Below are 22,463 nucleotides of genomic sequence, written 5' to 3' on the forward strand. Positions count from 1 at the left end.
AGTTACAAACAAGGAAGCAGTTAAAAAGCAAGAAGGAGGGTAAAGTATAAATCCTTATAATTCCATATATATATATATTTATATATATTTTGTGTCTTACATTAGTAGGCATGTTGGATAATGCCACTCAGTGCATGTCTTGCAAAATGTATGCACTCTTGGAGCGAGTTCCCCAGGTGCCATACCGCTGTTGCAGGTGTGAGCAGTTTGCTACTTTGGAATGTACTATACTAGATCCAAAGAGGCAACTGACAACACTAAGGGACACAGATAACATGGAAAGGAGCTTACTGCTTACGAAGCAGGCATTGGCTGGGGCCCGTGCAGAGGGGGGGTGGAGATGGGGAAGAAGAGGTCTTGAGGGTAGAGAGCTGGGTTAGTTGTGTAAGGGGCAGCAGGGGCCGGAGAGCTAGGGAGGCTTGTTCTGGGCTAGATCACCCCAACATGTTTGCCAGTTTGTGTGAAGATGCTGGGGAGACCAGCTCAGAGTAAGTATTTCTGGGGCAGGCTGACTCTCCTAGCAGCCAGGAGAGTAGCCTCTCCAGCATAGCGGGGAGCCAGAAGGCTAGGCAGGTGCTGGTGGTAGGGGATTCAATTTTAAGGAAGGTTAGAGACTCTACAGCAGGGATGGACTGCACCTCAGCTGCAGTGCGAGGGGAGAGGATGGCTAGAGGAATCAAGGATCTCTGTTCCTTCTAAAAAGTGAGTATCCTTGTAAATTAACTGACTAGTCATGCGTATCATCCCACCACTTGGTAATGATAGCTCCCCCATTTTGGTAGCTCCCCCATTTTGTTTGCCAAGCATTGATCTCCCTAAGCTCCCGCTGTGTCCCTGATGTAGTGCGTGGTACTGGGAATATTCCAGAAAATATTACCGTATTTGCTCGATTATCAAATGTTCTGAAAAATACCCCTCGTCTTATAATCGAGGCTGTCTTCTAATCAGACCTCAAATAGGACCAGGCTGCTTACCGGTGCTTTGGTCGCACAGTGTGCAAGCAGCGTCTCTTGTACTTGCCAGGAGAACAGGAACCTAGCAGAGTCACGTGAATGCACGTCACGTGCCTCTGCTCCCCTCCTTCTACCTCTGGGGGCGGGACAAGAGAAGTTGTAGAGGGAAGACGCCAGGCCCCTCCAGAAGTGTGCGAGTGAGAGATCTGCAGTTCAGGTAAGGGGTGGGGAGGGGTTATGAGCAAGTATGCGTGATTAAGGGAATGAATGAGTATTTAAATGTTTGTGAATAAGTGTGTGATAGCATGGATGTGTAGCATGGCATAGCGAGGCTGTAAACACACTCCTATCATGCCCAGGTTCCAGCATGACCTGCCTTTTAACCCCTATATGCCAGAGTATATAAGGCATATCATGGGGCAGAGTGGCATATAGAGGGTTAAAAGGCATATCATGAGGCAGAGTGGCATATAGGGGTAGAAGGCATTTCTGGGGGCAGAGTGGCAAGCCTGGGGACAGATGTGCATAACTGGGGGAGGGGCAGGTTGGCAAATAAAAGGAAATACAAACAAAAAAAAATGTTTTCTCAATCATAGCTTTTATTAACCCCTTCAATCCCAGGGGTTTTTGGTACCTCAAAGCGCCGGAGCAATTTTGCAATTTTTGGGGTATGTCGGTTTAGCGATGATTCTCTTTTGCTGTGAATAGTGTACCCATATAAACTATATAATGTTTTTGCAAGGAGAGATAGAGCTTTCGTTTGATACCATAGTTGGATGATTAGCTGAAAATTTAGAATTAGAAATTTAGTAAAAACTAGCAAAAATTTGAAAAAAACACCTAAGTTTTTTAAAATTTTCCCTCTGAATCCTCACAAAATTAGGTAAAGTGACAGAAAATTCCATTCAGATTTTTCAATTCAGGTGTCCTGATTTCAGAAATACCTAATTTATATAGATACTTTCCCAGCACATATAGGCAACATACTATAAGGTGTACATTACCTTATATAAAGTTAGGTATGATGGGACTGCAACTCTAATTTTAAACAAATAAAACAAAAACACCCACAAGGGTATATATTTCTGTAAAGCAGACAATCCAGGCTATCCTATCAGGGGTATTTGGGCATTCTACATGCAGGTATTTGGCCACCAATCACTGTCAAAGGTGGCCACATAAATTAGTTCCTGCACTTTTTTCACTAACGCATCTTAGTATTTTGTAGTATTCTTAGGATTTTTTGTACAGGGTATGTGTTACAGCAGAGAAATCTATCCTAAATTGTTCTGCCACCTCTCCTGATTACAGAAATACCCCACATGCCTAGTTTTTTGTGGTTTTCTGGACTTTACAGAGCACAAACGGGACCATGCGTGTTATAGATTCCAAACGTGAAATTTTCACATTTTGCTTTAGTAGACCTATGTTTCATTTGGGCCTGCTTAGCACCCCCCTAATTATAAATACCCCCATAAAAGTATATATTTCTGTAAAGCAGACAACCCAGAGTATCTCATCAAGAGAATTTGGACAATTTTCATGCAACCATTTGGCCGCCAATCACTGCCAAAGTCAGTCGTTGCTCTAATTTCCTGAACTTTTTTCACCAACACTTCTGTGTTGCTGAGGATTTTTGGCACAGGGTATGTGTTACAGCATAAAGGGTATGTGTTACAGCCTAAAGTGTTCAGCCGCCTCTCCTGATTACGGAAATACCCCACATTCCTAGTTTTTTTGTGGTTTTCTGGACATTACAGGGCACCCACCAAACTAAACCCAAATTTAATAAGGGATTAAGGACCCCCCACCTGCCCTTAACTTTGTCGTTAATACTGGGCTTAAGTTTATATGCAAACCCTAAACTAAAGCCCAGTATTAAGGAAGCTGTGCATGATGACAGTAGTAATGTGGAGACACTGTGGGTAGAAATTAGCCTAGATAGTAAAATGAGTCGCATGCTACTTGTAGGTGTATGCTACAAGCCACCAAACATTAGTAATGAGGGGGAAGATCAGCTGCTACTTCAAATTGAAAAGGCTGCAAATAGGAATGAAGTTTTAATCAAGGGAGATTTTAATTACCCAGATATAGATTGGAATAGTGGAACTAGTTCTAAGGGCAGCAAGTTTCTGAACCTGCTAAATTACCAATTTATGTAGCAATTAGTAGATGAAAACACAGTCTCAAACCTCAAAAGAACACTTGGGGAACAGTGACCGTAACATGGTTTCATTTGAGATTAATTGCAGATTAATTACTTTGACAGGTTAAGGTCGACTATGGAATGTATAGACTGGGAATCAATTGTTCTCTGGGCTAAACACAGAGGACAAATGGAATTCCTTTAAGCACATATTGCAAAATTACACATCCCAATATATACCTATGGGAAACAAATACAAAACCAATGTGGCTTACCTGGAAAGTAAAACAGAAAATAAGGAATGAACAAATGGCATTTAAGCATTATAAAAGCTATGGCATACAAAGATGCCAACAAAGCCTGCAAAAATGCGATTAAAATGGCTAAATTGGAAAATGAGAAACTAATTGCCAAGGAGAGTAAAACCAATCCCAAGAAATTTGTTAAGTATGTAAATGGAAAAAAAAATAAAAGGTAGAGAATGTTGGTCCCTTATTATCTGAAACCGGAAATTTGGTTAGTGAGGACAGGGAGAAAGCCGACATCTTAGTAACATAGTAACATAGTTCATAAGGTTGAAAAAAGACCAAAGTCCATCAAGTATCTTAAATACTTTTTTTTTCTTCTGTTTATACCAAGGAAGAACCAATGACGGAACCCGCGCTGGCTAAATTTAAGGAACCATTACAGCAAACATGGGATTGGCTGATGCAAGAAAAAGTGCTCAAGCAATTGAATACTGTTAAGGTAGACAAGACCCCTGGACCGAATGTTATACACCCAAGGGTACTGAAGGAGCTAAGCCTAATTCTGGCCCAACCATTATTACTGATTTTTAGGGATTCCTTCAGTTCAGGCATAGTTCCATTAGATTGGTGCAAGGCAGATGTTGTGCCCATATTTAAAAAGGGATTAAAATCTCTACCGGACAATTGTAATTGTCCGGTAGAGATTTTAATCCCTTTTTAAATAGGGTAGTAAGCTTAACATCGGGAAATTATTTGAAGGGTTGCTAAAGGTATATATTCAAGAACATATCTTGATCCATAATCCAATTAGTAGAAGCCAACATGGATTTGTGAAAGACACGTCTTGTCACACCAACCTATTAGCATTCTATAAAGAAGTTAGTAAAAATATAGACCTGGGTGTGGCTGTAGATGTGATTTATCTGGACTTTGCTGTATTTGGATTGGAAATTGGCTAAAAGATAGAATGCAGAGAGTTGTGAATGGACGTTTCTCAAACTGCACGCAGGTATTAAGTGGAGTGGCTCAGGGGTCTGTTCTTTTTATTGATTTATAAATGATCTCCCAAGATGCATTGAGAGCCATGTCACAACTTTTGCTGATGACACAAAATTAGGTAGGGTAATTCAGACTAATTGGGATGTTTCTTCTTTGCAGGAAGATTTAGACAGAGTTGGGGACTGGGCGTGCAAGTGGCAGATGAGGTTCAACATAGAGAAATGCAAAGTAATACATCATGGTAAAAATAATAAAAATGCAACCTATTCTATAAATGCAATATCCTTGGGGAAAAACTACCAATGAGAAGGATTTAGGAATAATGGTAGACAAAAGACTTGACAATAGTGCGCAATGCAAGCAAGCAGCTGCAAGGGCCAATAAGGTTTTGGCATGCATAAAAAGAGGAGGATATCATCTTGCCTCTTTACAGGTCAATGGTAAGACCTCACCTTGAATATGCGGTACAATTCTGGGCACTGGTCCTTAAAAATGACATTATGGAATTAGAAAAAAGTGCAAAGGAGGGCTACAAAATTAATAAGGGGATTGGGAGATACTAGTTATGAAGAGAGACTAAAAAAGTTAATTATATACACTAGAAAAACGGCATCTTAGAGGGGATATTATAACATTATATAAATATATGCAGGGCCAATATGAAGAGCTCTTCAGTGACCTGTTCATTAACAGAAATGTACAAAGAACAAAAGGTCACCCTCTGAGACTGGAAGAGCAGAGATTTCATAGACGACAAAGGAAGGGAATTCACTGTGAAGGGAGGTGGTGTTATCAAATACATTAGATGCCTTCAAAGGGGGTCTGGATATTTTTTTTTTAGAAAGGCATGACATACAGGGCTATAAATAGAATTAATATTTTAGAGCTTCTTGATCCAAGATGTGTGCAAACCTGGTGGCCAACTACAAGAAACGTGGGTTTGGCCACCAAGTACTAGGTCATGTTTTGCAAAGGGGTGAAATACTGTATTTGCTCGATTATAAGACGACCCCCAAAGTTTCAATATTCTTTAAGAAAAAAAAGAAAAAATCTGAATATAAGACTACCCTATAAGAAAAAAGTTTTATTAGTAAATATTAATTCACATCATTTTAATACAAACTACGATTGAGGAGAAAAATGCATTTTTTGTTTTTATTTCCTTTTATTTGCCACTCTACCCCCCAGTTATGCACACCTGCCCCACGGCCTTATACCCCCTATATGCCACTCTGCCCCCCCAGATACGCCTTATAGCCAATATATGTCACTCTGCCTCCCCTGACATGCGTTATACCCCCTATATGCCACTCTGCCCCCAGATATGACCTATAGCCCCCTATATGCCACTCTGCCTCCCTGATATGCCTTATTCCCCTTTATATGCCCCCCCCAATTTACCGACGGATCCCTAGACTTCTCCTCCGTGCTCCAGTCTCCCTGGTGTCAAGTGGGGGCAGCCGGTGGACGTCTGCATGATGCTAGCCGTGACTCGCGTGCATCGCACAGGCGTTCAATCAGGGCTGGCCCAAGGCAAAATGCTGCCTGGGGCGAATTTTAAAATGCCGCCCCCCCCCTTTTTTACCCTTCCTCTCCCTCCGTCCCTGCCCCCCCCCATTATCTACCCCCCCCATATTATCTACCCTTCCTCCCCCCCCTTGTACTTACCTTTCAGCAGTCCTGCGACGAATCTTCCTGTTCAGTCTCGGTGCCGGCTTGTAATGCTGAGCGCCGGAAATCTTCCGGCACTCAGCATTACAAGCCGGCACCGAGACTGAACAGGAAGACTCGCCGCAGAGGAGAGAGAGAGGGGCGCCGAGCGGGTACTGACAGCTTGGTAAGCGAAAACCACTCGGCGCCCCTTTCTCTCTCTTTCGCATTAGAAAGAAAGAAAAAAAAGGGCTTGGAGCGGCGAAGTGCCGCCCCTTCAAGAGTGCCGCCTGGAGCGGCTGCCCCACTCGGCTCCATTGTCGGGCCGGCCCTGCGTTCAATGGCTGCCCACACTGCAGGAGACCTGGATCCTCCTCCCTGGCAGCTGGTGAACGTCTGCATGATGTGTGTAGACAACCTCTGCTGCTGGTCGGTACTTCTATGGTGGAGCACTGGAAGACCTCAAAAATAAGGGGTATTTTGCAGAGTAAAATGCAAATCAATTTATAACTTATTTGAATGTGTTATTCTGGATTGTTTGGTTGTTATCCTGTCTCTCACTGTTCAAATAAACCTACCATTAAAATTATAGACTGATCATGTGGGCAAACATACAAAATCAGTATGCTCTATGCTGAGATAACTGGCCTTTGAACAGCAAGAAAAGGTGGAGGAAAGCAGGGGGAGGAGGTGGCCATACCTCATCTTCTGTGGCACCCCGAGATGACAGGGATGCGTGGTGAAAGATCCCCATCCCCAGCAGAGTCCAGGTATTCAGACCTCAAACTGAGTTGTGAGGAGGTAAAACCTTATGGCCATCTGCAGGCAGTGATGGAGGCTGGCAGACACCCAGGCATGTGTTGTCCTTGAGCCACGGCCTCCTGGTTTATTTACATTGACACAGGGCAAAACATCTTGCACGTAGACTGTGTTTTCAAAATAAGGGACTTACCAAACTGGTAGTGGAACAGGGATCAGAAGGCCATCTGGTGTCCCAGTAATTATTGTACTCCAACTTAGCGGCCCTCACGTGTGCACAAACACAGCACTACTCCCCCTTAACAGGGTAAAATTGTTAAACTGCCTGGCAGCAGAAGTGATAAGCCTCCAGAGTGAGAAGCACTGTTCCCTGGCAAAGCAACTCTGTTCCCTGGCAAAGCAACTCTGTTCCCAAAGGATCAGAACTTGTTAATATGTGATTATTTTGGTTATATTCCCGATTATACTTGGTTCAGTTGTGAATATGTTTTTATGTATGATTTACTGTATACTGTACACCAATCTGCCATAACATTATGACCACTGGCAGGTTAAGTGAAAAAACACTGATAATCAGTGGGTGGGTTCTATTAGTAAGCAAGTGAACATTTCGTTATCAAAGTTGATACAAAGTGTTACACGCAGGAAAAGAGGGCAAGCGTAAGTATCTGAGCGACTCTGACAAGGGTCAAATTGTGATGGTTAGATGACTGGGTCAGAGCATCTCCAAAACTGCAGCTCTTGTGGGATGTTCCCACCTGCAGCGGTCAGTATCAAAAGTGGTCCAAGGAAGTAAAAGCGACGAACCTGTGACATGGCCGGACAAGGTTTATTGATGTACATGGGGGTGAAGACTAGCCTGTGTGGTCAGGTTGCTGAAAACATTAATCGCAGTGTGTTGTGTATGAGGCTGTGTAGCAGCAGACCAGTCAGGCTGCCCATGCGGACCCCTGTTGAAAGCATCTACAACAGGCACGTGTGCATAAGAACTGGACCACAGTGCGATGGAAGAAGATGGCCGATCTGATGAATCACATTTTCTTTTACATCACATGGATGGCCGGGTGCATTTGCACCGCTTACTTTGAAAACACATGGCACCAGGATGCATATATGGAGGCCCATCCTCGTAACTTACAGGACTTAAAAGATCTGCTGCTAATGTCTTGGTGCCAGATACCAGAGCACACCTGCAGAGGTCTAGTGACCTCACAATATTAGGCAGGTGGTCATAATTGTATGTCTGTTATAACTGTGACAAGGTCCTGCTCATATGTGAATCTTGTTCTTAAATTATTATCTTCCATTCTATATATATATATATATATATATATTTGTAATTTTTTTTGTAATCTCCCATTTTAGGAAGATTATTAGGACTGCATTTGATTTAATAAACACGTCAATTCACTAAGTGGTAAGTTATGTTGTTTCATTTTAATTTTGCAATTTTACACTTGCGGATGGAGCTTATTTACTGGAGTATTATTTTATAACAGGGACTGGATTGGCTACTTATATTTCGCTGGCCAGAGTATGAGAAAGGCCTAAAGTCCGAGTAAGACTCCCTGATTTGTTTTACAATGTCATATACAGTGTTAATATCCAGCAGGAACGAGAGTGAGAGTGAGAGACAGAGAGAGTGAGAGAAGTGAGAATACACATTTTAAAAGTTTTACCTAACTAAATTATACTTAAATGTTTAATTTATTTATTTTAATGTATTTTCAATTAATGTTTTCTAGTGCCTTATCACCTTCTCACTTATTTATATTTCTTCATTAACCTTACCTGCCAAGCTCTTTCTGGACAGCTTGTTTCACTGTTGTTATCAGCTCAGTCAGACCTAAGGTTAAAAAGATGACTATTATATTGTATCCCTTTGTGTGTCCATTCCTCGCAAAATATTAAAGGGACAGTCTAATGTCCCTGACATCCCATGTAAAAAAAATATTTAAAAAAATACTGTATTTGCTCGATTATAAGACAAGGTTTTTTCAGTGCAAATGCTCTGAAAAATATCCCTCGTCTTAATTTGAGGTCGTCTTCTAATCAGATATGGGGGTATACGGCATTTCTGGGGGCAGACATGCATAACTTGGGAGGGAAAATAAAAACGAAAAAAGCATTTTTTTTTAATCATAGTTTTTATTAAATATGGAAAAATTTTTATATGTGAAATAATATTTACTAGTAAAACTTTTTTCTTATAGGGTCATGTTATATTTAGGTTTTTTCTTTTTTTCCTAAATTAATATTCAAATTTTGGGGGGTCATCTTATAATTCAGCAAATACGGTAGATTTAAAAACATCAATGGTAGCACTCTCCACACATGCACACTGGGATCTGAAAAGACCCTTGTCCCCAAGCAGGCACTGAGGCTGTCTGGAGGTGAGTATATCACAAGCAGGAAGATATGTTTTGGCCGAACACACCTCCTGCAAGGCAATAAGCTGTAGGATGTGAAAAGGGACAAATTCATATAGGTGAGTCTGGAGAATCCTCCCGTGCATTTAAAAAATGGATCACATAAAAAATGTAAAGGACCAAAAGGCTAAAAAAATGTATAATTAAATCCTACCATCTCCAAGGAGGTGTTGGATACTGGACAGATATTGTTGTTGCACCTCAGGGGAAGCTTGAACTGCCTGGAAATAAAATCAATCCTCAATTAAATGATGAAATTCAGCATATATTCAGCATTTATACCTGAAGTACAATTTGTGTGAAAAGAAGCACAAATTAAATTATTACCATAAAGTTTGACAAAGGTTGGCAGTAAAATTAGTGTTTGGAAAGTGTTACAAAACCAGCCTTTGGAGTATCTTGTTTTTAAATTGAATTGGCCGGCTTCAAAGATGTTCCAAATAGGACACGTGGACAGGATTACCAGATTCGGGAAAAATGGTTTTGAAATAGCAAAACGCTACTTGCACTTATTCCCCTATAACTTGCAAAAAAAAATAATGGGTATTTCTAGACCGATAGTAGAATCTATTTAGCAGGTTGGTTATTAGCTTTTTTTTTTTATTATTATTTTTAGATGAGTAAAGGTGCTTTTTTAAAAATGTTCACCATATATTTTTTTAAATAGGAAATTGGATTATATGATACAAAAATGGTATCTGAAGAAAGCCCTTCTTGTTCTGAACAAAAAATGTTAAAACAGCCTCAGTCATGAAAGGTACAAAAAAAATCCTATGTGAACCTGTTCCCTACCCAATATGAGACTTTTAGTTTTGTGAGTGAGAAGGGTGGTATTTAGGTTGCTGTGACTGATTGATGCGGCACATATATGCACCTGACCTCTGCTTCTGAAGCAAGTAGCCTACCAGGACAAATCTGTCCTCTGGGTCTTTGTGGAGTGTATCTTCCTGTCTAAGTCTTTGTGAAAGAGGATCACTACCCCCTTAATGCACCCAGGATTATAAGTAGCAATCCCCTTCTACACTCAAACCAGCTGTTTTAGATGTTCCTTTAAAACCGTTGGGTTAGATATCCCCTTGACATTCCATAAAACCAGTTTAAGCGGGGGGAGGGGCAAAACAGAGACCCCGTAAAGTTACTACACCCTACGGAACTATGGGGGACAAAAAACAAATGGGTTATTGACAGTGTAAATTAATCTACTGGATGACAGGGACAGCACCCAGCAAGGAGGCATCTGCCCTAGAATCAATTTCTGTGGAAGGGGCCAAGGAACAGTTGTCCAGAGTTGAGGGAGTGCTATCAACAACATACCTCCCTGCACAGGAAACATTATGAGCACCTCACTAGTCTGAAATAGTGGGGGCAAACTAATGAGTGGGAATTTAAACCCAGAACACTAAAGAAATAAAAAAAACTGCTAAAATACCAATTTTAAGACAAGACAGGAGGCTTCCTATTTTGCATTACTTCCTTTACTTTTCACCATAGCAGCAAAGAAAGAGTTAATGAACAAGTGTGAACATCCAATAGAAACAGCATACAGGAGGTATATCCCTCCCTTCGGGTCTCCATTTCGGTTCCCGATCCTCTTGTCTATCGCTGGCACGGTAGCGGCGGCAGTCGTCGTTTCGGGGCCCCGGGGTGGGTACCGAGCGGTCACCCTTCATCCATTACCTCTGCATCCTTTCTTATCGGCTTATTCTGGTTCCTTCTGCTTTCTTTCTCCTTTTCAGTCGCGTTTCCACCAATCGGCGCCTTACCGGTTCTCGGCAGCGCTTCTTGTCGTTGGCCATCTTGGCCGGCCTTAGATCTTAGTTCTCTCTCATTTCGCGGCCATATTGGTGTTCCTTCTTAGCTTGTTTCTACCGTGGCGGTCATCTTGTGGATGGCAAGCGGCTCTCGCGTGTTCTCTAGAGTTCCGGTCGCCATCTTTATTGTATTTACAGCGTTTTTTCCTTGCAATATCGCTCCGTACTTCAGCTACTACACATGGAGTTCACTTTGCTCTTTCCTGTCGGCTTGGCTGAGCCCCTACTGCATTGCTGACTTATTTGAGCCTCTGGGTGAGCCCCTATGATATTTACAGAATTTGTTTATCCCAAAAATTTGGCTCTGTGATCTGGTCCAGGCTGAGTCCCTGTGATTACAACTCGATATATATTTATATATATAGCCTAGGTGAGCCCTATTTGCTCTCTCTGCAATGTGCCATCCCAGGATGCCTTCATGGCCTGGTTGGAGGAAAAATTTTCAACTTCTGTGGAATCCTTTTTCTCAAAAATGTCGGCCAATCTGCCTCAGGGACAGCCTCCTTCAACGTCAAAACCCACTTCCCCCCCTCAGAGTCTGACTCTGAGAAGTCTGAAGGGGAGGCTTCTGGCTCCAAGCGCCCATGGAAAGGAAGCAGTGTTTCAGCTGGCAAGGGTAAGGCACCCGACAAGCGCCCTAAAAACTCGGACGAGTACTTGGTGGCTGAGCCCCACCTAGCGGACCCCCACCATGCCCTGGGTGAGTCTTTGACCCCACATGCGGCCTCTACCTCGGCAGACCTCCCGGTCCGCGACCCTACGGGATCCGTTCTCTTCGACCCCACCACCATTCGCCCCCTGAACATATAGCCCTTTATCTTCACAAATGGCTGCGAAAGCGCTTCCCAAGGAGGTCCGTAATAAACTCAGGGCAGAATGCCCTCGCCTCTGCATACCTGACAAGGTGGCGCTCACCCCTGACTTCGACCCCAATGTGGTCACATTATTGTCCCTTAACAAACGGGATCCTAGAAAGGGGCTGGAAATGGGGCTTAAGTCGGCCCAGGACAAGCTCCTAGACCTGGTGGGTCCTGTCACCCAGATCCTATCTTTAGCGGACAGAGCGTTTCTGCAGGCTACGCCTCTCGACCCCAAGAGTATCCGGGATTGGGCCCTAAGAGTAGTTTGCCTATTGGGTAATGCTAATGTGGCCATAGCCACGGAACGCAGCAAGGCGGATCTTCTCGGCATGGACCCCAGGCTAGCCGAACTAGGCAATAAAGATTTAGGTGCAGCCGCCAACGGCTTACTTTTCGGAGATGCCTTCGTTAAGGAACTCAGTCGCCATGTATCGCTTTTGACGTCTTGGAATAAGGCTAAACTGTCTATGAAGAGGGTCTTTCAACCTAACCCTCGTTTTTCTGGCAGGGCTGGTCGACAGCCGTACCTCCTTCCAAGGCCCCCGGAATTTTCCTCAAAACCAGTCGTCCCACAGAGCTCCATTCCAACAACGGTCCTACACCCCACGAGGAGGAGGTAGAGGCACAGGCACTTCCGGCTTCCCTAGAGGACGCTCCGGCTTCGGTAAGTACGAGTTTCTCTTGTCTTTCTTTCCCTCCTCGGGTTGGGGGCAGAATATCCTGTTTTTTCCACAACTGGGAGTGGATTTCGTCAGACCCTTGGATGCTCCAAACGGTCCAGGGTTTTATGATAGATTTTGTGTCCCCTCCCTTTCAGATTCACAGACCCCCTCCACCGCGCCGATCTTTAGCAGACCTAGCGCTTATAGACTCGGAGCTTCGCTCCCTACGCGACAAAGGGGCTATCCAGCGGACACAGGAACCTCAGCTCCATTTTTCTGGTCAGGAAACGATCCGGGGATTTCCGCCCGGTCATCAATCTCCACTCCCTCAACTCCTTTGTGGTTTATCGACACTTCAAAATGGAGGGGATCCATCTATTACGAGACCTTATGGTAGAGGGCGACTGGTTCACCAGACTAGACCTTACGGACACCTACCTTTCCGTTCCCATTCACCCGGATCACAGACGTTTCCTTCAATTCCGTTGGGGCCATCAAATCTGGCAGTTCAAGGCTCTCCCATTCGGTCTAAATTCAGCCCCCTGGTGCTTTACCATGCTCCTGAAACCAGTGATGGCCTTGTTCCGATCCAGGGGTATCAGATGCATCGTCTATCTAGACGATATTCTGCTCTTCTCCGACACTCTGCAGCGCACAAAAGCCCATCACCTGCTCAGGACACCGTCTTACGACCAGGTGATTTCGCTGACCTCCGAGGTTCGCCATGAGCTCCAGAGGTGGCTTCGCCACATGGAGGCGTGGAATGGTCGGGCGATCTTCGGCTCTCAGCCGGACTTCATCCTAGAATTCGACGCCAGCCTGTTGGGTTGGGGCGCAGCATCCGAGTCCGGGGCAACCGGAGGTCGTTGGTCTCCGGAAGAGAGCCTTTTCCACATCAACTGTCTCGAGTTGATTGCGGGCTCGTTTGCTATCAAGAGCCTGGCCAAGGATCGCTCGGATTGTTGTCTTCTTCTTCTTCGTATGGACAACATCTCGGCGGTCCGCTACATCAACCGATTGGGGGGCACGTGTTAACTTCTTGGCAGACCTGTTTTTAGAGGGCAAGTCCTACAGAACTGTGAATGTCTTCCGATCGGCCATTTCCTAGGGTCATGCAGGTTTTTCAGGTGAGCCCGCGGGCAGGACGCCTTTGGTGTGTCGCCTATTCCGGGGTATCCGCTTGTCCCGTCCTCCGGCGGCCCAATACGAATCCCTGTGGGACGTAGCGGTCGTCTTGGATTTCCTCCGTACTTGGCCGGATAATGACTCGCTCTCCCTTCGACAGTTGTCGGCGAAACTTACCACCATCTTATGCCTTTTGTCTTTCCGCAGGGTGTCGGACATTCGGGCCTTTGACGCCAATGCCCTTTCCTTTTCCCCCATAGGGGTCTCATTTAACATTCGTAGGAGGACGAAATCCTCGTCCTCCTCTGTTTCCTACCCTTACCTCCTCGACGATCCCAAGCTGTGCGTCGCCAGGTGCGTCCGTTCTTACCTTTCGCGCACCTCCGCGATCCGCCCTGTTTCGGAGTCTCAACTCCTTATTTCTTATGTTCAGCCGTTCAAGGCAGTTTCCTGTCCCACGTTAGCCCGTTGGGTTCGGTGGCTCCTTTCCCTGGCAGGTGTGGACCCTTCCTTCGGCGCCCATTCGGTGTGGGGGGCTTCGACGTCCTGCGCCCTTCGAGCTGGTGGGGCCCTGGCGGACATCCTTCAGGCGGCCGACTGGTCCCGTGCGTCTACCTTTTGCGCCTTCTATTTCCGCCCGGTGTCGGTGTCGGCGATTTCATTAGTTTCGGGCGTTAAAAATGCAAAATAGGAAGCCTCCTGTCTTGCCTTAAAATTGGGAAATTATTCTAGCCTTGGTGCCTGAATAATTATAATTTTAATAAAGACAGGAGGCGAGTATTTTCCCACCCGGTTTTCTCCCCTCCCTATGTTTGGTGTCTCTGACGGGCGAGTATTCTCAGGATGGGGTTTTTCCTCGGGGAGTTGGGGTCTTCCCCTCTTTTTGCACTGGATTGTTTTGCTGCTATTTTGTGCTTCTGTTGATTGGTATGCCCTAGTCTGGGACCTCGCCCTGTCATGTTTTTCTCTTTCTTTCAGCTTGATTTCATTGGAATACCCACGGCTGCGCGGCGGGCTGGTTGACGTGTGTCGTCGCGCTCTAGTTTTCCTGTTCAGATTCCGGTTTCCGTTCCAGTTCGGTTTCTGATCGGGGTTTTTTCCTGTTGGTTGATGGAATTCCTTGGTTCCGGTTCACAGCGGACGAAAGAGGAAGAGAGGGACTGTTTAGGGGTTTATATACCTCCTGTTTACTGTTTCTATTGGTTGTTCACACTTGTTCATTAACTCTTTCTTTGCTGCTATGGTAAGAAGTAAAGGAAGTAATGCAAAATACTAGGGCTGAAACAACTAATCGATAAAATCGACAATAATCGATAATGAAAATCGTTGTCAACGATTTCCGTTATCGATTAATTGAATCGATTTTTATCAATTATAAAAATTATAATCCGACCTCAAACAGAGATCGGATTATAACACTAGAATCCAGATCCCCTGCAACGCTGCAGGGGACCTGGATTCCCCTCACTGTCAGCCGGTCTCTCACTTCCGTCTCTCTCCCCCTCCCATACACCCCTCTGACTCCTCCGCCCTCCCATACATCACTCTGCCTCTCTACCCGGATCCGTTACTGACTTCATAGAAGCCTCAGCGTAAGTGAAGGGCAGTAACGGAGGCTGTCTGTGCGCATCGTTTAGAACCCCACCGGCTGACAGAGGATCATCCTCCCTGTCAGCTGGTGGGGGTCTAAACGATGCGCACAGACAGCCTCCGTTACTGCCCTCTGGTTCCTCTCCCTCCCATACGGCACTCTGCCTCTCTACCCGGCTCCCTGGTGTCTTGTGAACCTCCGTGGCTGACAGGAGGCAGAGTGGAGTATGGGAGGGGGGAGGAGGCAAAGTGATGTATGGGAGGGGGAGGAGGCAAAGTGATGTATGGGAGGGGGAGGAGGCGGAGTGGTGTATGGGAGGGGGAGGAGCCAGAGTGGAGTATGGGAGGGGGAGGAGCCAGAGTGGAGTATGGGAGGGGGCAAAGTGGTATATGGGAGGGGGAGGAGGCAAAGTGATGTATGGGAGGGGGAGGAGGCAAAGTGATGTATGGGAGGGGGAGGAGGCAGAGTGGTGTATGGGAGGGGGGAGGAGGCAGAGTGGAGTATGGGAGGGGGGAGGAAGCAGAGTGGAGTATGGGAGGGGGGAGGAAGCAGAGTGGAGTATGGGAGGGGGAGGAGGCAGAGTGGAGTATGGGAGGGGGAGGAGCCAAAGTGATGTATGGGAGGGGGAGGAGGCAGAGTGGTGTATGGGAGGGGGGAGGAGCCAGAGTGGTGTATTGGAGGGGCAGGAGCCAGAGTGGTGTATGGGAGGGGGAGGAGCCAGAGTGGTGTATGGGAGGGGGAGGGGCCAGAGTGGTGTATGGGAGGGGGGAGGAGCCAGAGTGGTATATGGGAGGGGGAGGAGCCAGAGTGGTGTATGGGTGAGTTATAGTGGTGTATGGGGGGTATTATGAATTTCAGGGCATATAGGGGGTATAAGGCATATCGATATTAGGCATATCAGGGGGGCATAAAACATATCTGGGGGTAAAAGGTATATCAGGGGGCTCAGTGGCATATAGGGGTTATAAGGCATATCGATATTAGGCATATCAGGGGGGCATAAAACATATCTGGGGGTAAAAGGTATATCAGGGGGCTCAGTTGCGTATCACTGGCATATAAGAGGTATAAGGCATATATGGGGGCAGAGTGGCAAGCTGGGGGTCAGATGTGCATAACCGGGGGCAGTTTGGTAAATAAAAAAAATTTAAACAAGGCTTTTTTCTCATAGTTTTTATTAAATATGAAAAATAGTTAACATATGAATTAATATTTACTAATAACTTTGTATTAAAAACTAGTTTGAGAAACACTGTGTTTGGGTTCTTGTAGCTTTTATTATTATGTCAGTAAAATAAGAAGGTGAATAGAGAGGCCATTGCAATAAAGAGATGAAAGTGTAAATTGTACGTTTTTTATTACATTATTTTAAATTGAAAAATTTTTTAATTTTTTTATCCGATTAATCGAAAAAATAATCGACCAACTAATCGATTATTAAAATAATCGTTAGTTGCAGCCCTACAAAATACTCGCCTCCTGTCTTTATTAAAATTATAATTATTCAGGCACCAAGGCTAGAATAATTTCCCAATTATTATCTATGCATTAAAAAAGAAAGGTAAGTCCAAAAACCCAAATTGGAGAAGTGTCACAAACCGGGTCCATACAGACGACTGTAAAGACCCAGAGCGCCCAAAGATTGTGTGCAGTAGCACAGTTACGGTGCAGTAGCGGAGTTGCACAGGGCCTGGTGCAGGGCAACAGCACTCTTACGGTGGACATCTAGGGTTGTGCAGCCACATACCAGCACCCCAACATAGCAGCGGATGATGGCAGAACAGAGCAGAACTTGGAGTATCCTGGAGGCACCCTGGAGCAGGCATGAGACATAGCACTGGAATCATGTGCAGGATACTGCAGGCTGGAAGTAGGGAAACTAAGCAGAGTATATAGCAGAAACATAAGCAAGCAAGGGATAGCAAGCAAGCAAGAAACATAACCAGACAAGACATACATAATACAGGGCACAACAGGGAACAAGGCAAGGAATATCCAAGATCAGACATGAACAAGACAGGACACTCCTCTACCGGGGTTACAAGACAAGACACCCCTCTACCGGGGTTACAACACAGGACACCCCTCTACCGGGGATACATGACATCACAGACTGACACACATACATACAGGAAGTAGCCTAGATAACTATTGGAGATTCCGTAACATCTTATGGCCATAGTATGCTTAGCTCACCACTACGCCAAAGTACTCCAATGACGGTGGGTCCTAACGATAAATTCCTGCCTACAGAGGTACTAAACAAACCAAACATGAAACCCAAACACATACCTTTAGACTGCAGACTGAGACAAACAGAACACACGGGTGGGGCACACCTTATAAAGGAAACAGAGCTGAAGCAAAGAGCAAGACTGTAAACAAGGGATGGAAGATCAGAACAGAGCATATGGAAATCCAGGAATGGATTAAAGCAAACAAAAGACATGCAGCTCCGCAGCCTGGGTAGAGCATGACAAGAAGTTCTAATGCAAAGGAGCTATTAATCAAATAATAAATCCCGTTCATTCTAGGTAATTCATCATCTATCATTCCCCATAGTAAAGTGAAATTACTGCCTGGGAACTACCCCTATTGCCCTTGCATTCTAAGGTTACAGCCCTTTTTAACCCTAAATCAAACTGTGAGAAAATTTGTAAGGGGCTTGCATTCTCTTAGTGACTTGCTTTCTGTTAGTGACCAGTTTGTGCACCACAGCGGTTGTAAGAGAAAGGAGGGTAAGGGCCATAAATTAATTGTTTAAATTCTGTAAGTGCTAATGTCCCTCCCTAAAGTATGAGCAAGCTTGGAGATCTCACTCAGTGCACATCATGCCATATCTATGCATGCTTGGAACAGCAGTTCCTGGGTCCATATCGCTGTGGCAAGTGTAAACAATTGGTCTCTCTGGAAGCTGAGGTTGGTGCTCTGAAGAGGCACATTGATACACTGAGAGAGATTGACAATCTTGAGAGGAGTCTCTTGCTCACTGAGCAAAGTTTAGATGGGGAGTCAGGCACATAGCTGGGTAACAGTAAGACATGGTTGCAGTGGGGAAGGGAAGAGGAAGAGGGAAGCCAGCCCTGAGGTTCTCCATCCCAACAAATTTGCACTTTTACGTGAGCATGTTGGGGAGACTCAGAGGTAGGCTTCCTGGAAAAAGCTGGTCTCTCTAACAGCCGGGAGAGCAGCTCATCCAGTGTGCAGGGGATCCGAAAGGAAGGAAAGCCCAGGCAGGTTGTGGTGGTAGGGGATTCAATAATTAGGAAAACAGACAGGGTAATCTGTAGCTCTGATCGCAGCAACCGAATGGTTTGCTGTCTCCCAGGTGCCCGGGTTCGGCATGTTGCGGACAGAGTGGATAGATTATTGGGAGGGGCTGGCGAGGATCCAGCTGTCTTGGTGCACATTGGCACCAATGACACAGTAAGAGGAAGGTGGAGTGTCCTAAAAGGTAATTTTAGGGATTTAGGGCGTAAGATAAAAAAAAAAAAAAGGACCTCCAAGGTAGTATTCTCGGAGATACTACCTGTGCCATGCGCAGAAAGGTAGCGGGAGATTAGGCAGCTAAATGCATGGCTGAAGTCTTGGTGTAAGAAGGAGGGCTTTGGGTTTTTAGAGCACTGGGCTAATTTTACTTTGGGGTACAATCTCTATAGCCGTGATGGATTGCACCTAAATGCAAGAGGGTCCAATGTGCTTGGGGAGAGGATGGCTAGATGGTTGGAGATTTTAAACTAGGAATGGGGGGGTGGGATTAATACTGGGCTAGACAGTATAGATAGGGAAGGCGATTTACTTAACCAGGTGGGTGGATCTGGGGGCTTGGTTTATACATATAATAGGGAGAAGCATATATTTTGCCCCCCAAAACAAGGACAGAAAGCGATTGTAGCACCAGTGTTAAATGACAAGCTAAAGGTCATGTCTACAAATGCTGGCAGTTTAGGGAATAAGATCCATGAACTGAGAATGTTGATATAGTGGCTGTTACTGAGACATGGTATAATGAGAAAAATGACTGGGACATATCAATACCGGGGTACTCTTTATATAGAAAAGACAGAAAGGGCAAGAAAGGGGGATGGGTGGCCCTATATGTGAAAAAAACCCACAAAATCTAACTTAACACAAGTTGGTGAGGAGAACATAGAGTCGGTTTGGGTTACAGTACAATTTGGCAAATGTAAAGTAAAGGTGTGATTTACAGAACCTCAGGACAAGTACAAGAACTAGATAATCTACTAGTGAAAGAAATAACTAAAATGACAGTGAAGGGGGATGTTATAATCATGGGTGACTTTAATCTCCCTGATGTGAACTGGAAAACGAAAGTAGCAGGTTGTACCCGGAGTGTGGATATTCTAAACTCCCTACTGGGATTATCTTTAAAACAAGTAGTTGAGGAACAAACTCGTAAGGAGGCCATATTGGATTTAGTATTCACAAATGGAGAAAGTTTGGGATCTAGTGATCATCACACCACACAAAAACAAAAGTTTTGGATTTTAGAAAAGCTGACTTTTTCTAAAATGAGAATATGTGTAGAGGAGTCATTATCCGACTGGGGCAATTTAAATGGAGTCCAGGAGAAATAGGATTATTATATAAAAGTTGTATTATTGAAGATAACAGAAAATTGTATTAGGCTGGTCAGTAAGAGTAAAAAATGTAAGAAACTGCTGTGGTACTCTGCAGAAGTGGCCAAAATCGTAAAAGACAAGAAGTTGGCCTTTAGTAGATACAAAAATACCCAAAGTGAGGAAGATAGACAGATCTATAAAATTAGGCAGAAAGAAGCAAAGAAAGTTATAAGAGCTGCCAAATCACATGCAGAAGAGCGAATCGCCCTGTCAGTAAAAAATGGAGATATATAAATGAGAAAAGGAAAGTAAAACAAGGATTAGTTAGATTAAAAGCAAAAGGAATGTATGTAGAAGAGGATAAAGGTCTAGCTGACTGCCTCAATTAATATTTCTGTTCAGTTTTTACAAATGAAAATGAGGGAATGGGACCTCAGTTAGGAAAAAAAACTGAATCATTTGAAATATGTGAGTTTATCGAGGCAAAGGTTGATGGGGCCTGATGGGATACACCCCAAGTTATTCAAAGAGCTTGGGGGTGTACTAGCAAAACTGTTAACTGATATATTTAACGAATCATTGGTAACGGGAGTTGTCCCAGGGGATTGGAAAGTAGCAAATGTTGTGCCCATTCACAAAAAAGGCAGTAGGGAGGAGTCGGGCAACTACAGGCCAGTTAGTCTTACATCTGTAGTGGGGAAATGAATGGAAACAATGTTAAAGGAAAGGATTGTTGAACATCTGAAGTCACATGGATTTCAAGATCAAAAACAACATGGGTTTTCCTCAGGAAGATCATGCCAAACGAATTTTATTGATTTTTTTGATTGGGTGACTAAAGTAATTGATCAAGGTGGTGCAGTAGACATCGCATATCTGGATTTTAACAGGGGTGTGTAGACTTTTTATATCCACTGTATATACTGTTTGGTCCCGTCTACCCTTTATACAGTGCTGTGGAATCTGATGGCTCTATATAAAACAAATAATAATATTATATTGATGACTTCTGTCCTGTTCAGAGCACCCTCTTAAGATGGCCACCAACCAAAAGTTCAGGTCTCTTCTGTGTTGGTAAATTATGATCAGTACATACATTCTAGAAAACTAAACAGCAATGTATGTGAATAATTGTGACAAATGACTACCATTTTCATGAGGGGTGCCAATAAAAAGCTGATAATCTTGCAGACCAGCACTTCTACAATAGGGCAATTAGTGCTGGCAGAGAGGTAAATTCTAATTTAACTTTTGTACATAAAAAAATAATTAGAATATATTCCTCATTATTATTCCCATTACATGCCAAACCCAATAACAACAGAAAATAAAACATTGTTCTTAACCCATTCGTATCCATGAGCTTTGGACAAACTTCAATACAAAAAACAAAAAACAAAGAAAATTAACCCCTTCAATCCCAAGGGTTTTTGGTACCTCACGCCCCGGAGCAATTTTGCCATGTCGGTTCAGCGATTATTCTCTTTTCATGTGAATAGTGTACCCATGTAAACTATATATTGTTTTTCAAGGAGAGATAGAGCTTTCTTTTGATACCATAGTTGGATGATTAGCTGAAAATTTAGAATGAGAAATTTAGTAAAAACTAGCGAAAATTAGAAAAAAAACACCTAAAATCCCCTCCAAGTTTATCAATTCAGGTTTCCTGATTTCAGAAATACCTAATTTAGATTTTCCATAGTTTCCCGCACTTATAGGGAACATACTATAAGGTGTAAGTTTTTAGTAGAATTTTTATGATTAACGGGTAGGAGGGTTATACTCGGTGGATGTTGTGCTAGGGCAATGGGATGTAAGGTTTTTGAATTTTTTTTTTGATATATATATTTTAATTTTTTATTTTATTTTTTGTATTATTTCAGTATTTTTTTATTTTTTATATATATATATATTTTAAATGGTTAGAGGTCCTCTTAGGGACCTCTTGAACATGTTATTAATGCCAGTGATGTCACAATGACATCACTTAGCTCACTTATTTTTTTCATTATTTGTATTATTTTAATGATTTTTTTATTATTATTTTTTAAAATGAATAACCGTTTTTTTTTCTACTTTTTCTGTTTCAGCATGGGAGGAGGGTGAGAGACATGGTTTCTCACTCTCCTCCCCGCGATCCCCCTGCACCGATCACACTGTGATCTCTATGCAGGTCGCAACCCGGAAGGCAAGGCCCGATCGCGCAGTTTAAAATGTAACAGCTTTCCGGTTTTCATGCCGGAAGCTGTTACAGGAGACCAAACAGCAGAAAGCCGGCAATGCCGGCTCCAGCTGTCAGGGAGGAGTCCAGGCTGTCAAAGATGTGTCCCTGCCGCTGCAGAAGGGCTGGACGTACCGTTACGTCCATAGGGGTTAAAAATGTTAGTGATAATTATAGCAGGTGTGCAATGTCAGTCACTAGCTGCAAAGGTCAGTAAAGCAGTAGTGATTCACAGGAATAAAATATAATTTTGATTCAGAGGTCGGCTACAAAATGGGAATAGAACACCTTATAACCGAAGGTTAGTGTATTGTTTATACACTAGACAAAATTTAGGCTTAGAAGAGATATGATAAACACATACATACATGAGCACTCTTTCTAGTGCCCTTTTCATTAGCAGTAAAATACAAAAATCAGGAGATC

At 43.8% G+C, this 22,463-nt stretch overlaps 1 protein-coding gene across 1 annotated transcript in view; it reads right to left on the reverse strand.

The window, feature by feature from the left end:
* The window catches only part of LOC149278689 (peroxisomal biogenesis factor 3-like), a 131,431-nt gene that overhangs the window by 59,111 nt on the left and 49,857 nt on the right, over positions 1 to 22,463 (reverse strand). The window contains exons 6-7 of the mRNA XM_089501874.1: positions 9,339 to 9,401; positions 8,547 to 8,601 (exon numbers count right to left, since the gene is read on the reverse strand). Of these exons, the coding sequence (XP_089358000.1) occupies positions 8,547 to 8,601; positions 9,339 to 9,401 (118 nt within the window). The remainder of the gene's footprint in view (positions 1 to 8,546; positions 8,602 to 9,338; positions 9,402 to 22,463) is intronic.

The sequence above is a fragment of the Sceloporus occidentalis genome, unplaced genomic scaffold, assembly GCF_023333645.1.
Source record: "Sceloporus occidentalis isolate IW3139 unplaced genomic scaffold, rSceOcc1.0.p SCAF_184, whole genome shotgun sequence".
Taxonomy (NCBI): domain Eukaryota; kingdom Metazoa; phylum Chordata; class Lepidosauria; order Squamata; family Phrynosomatidae; genus Sceloporus; species Sceloporus occidentalis.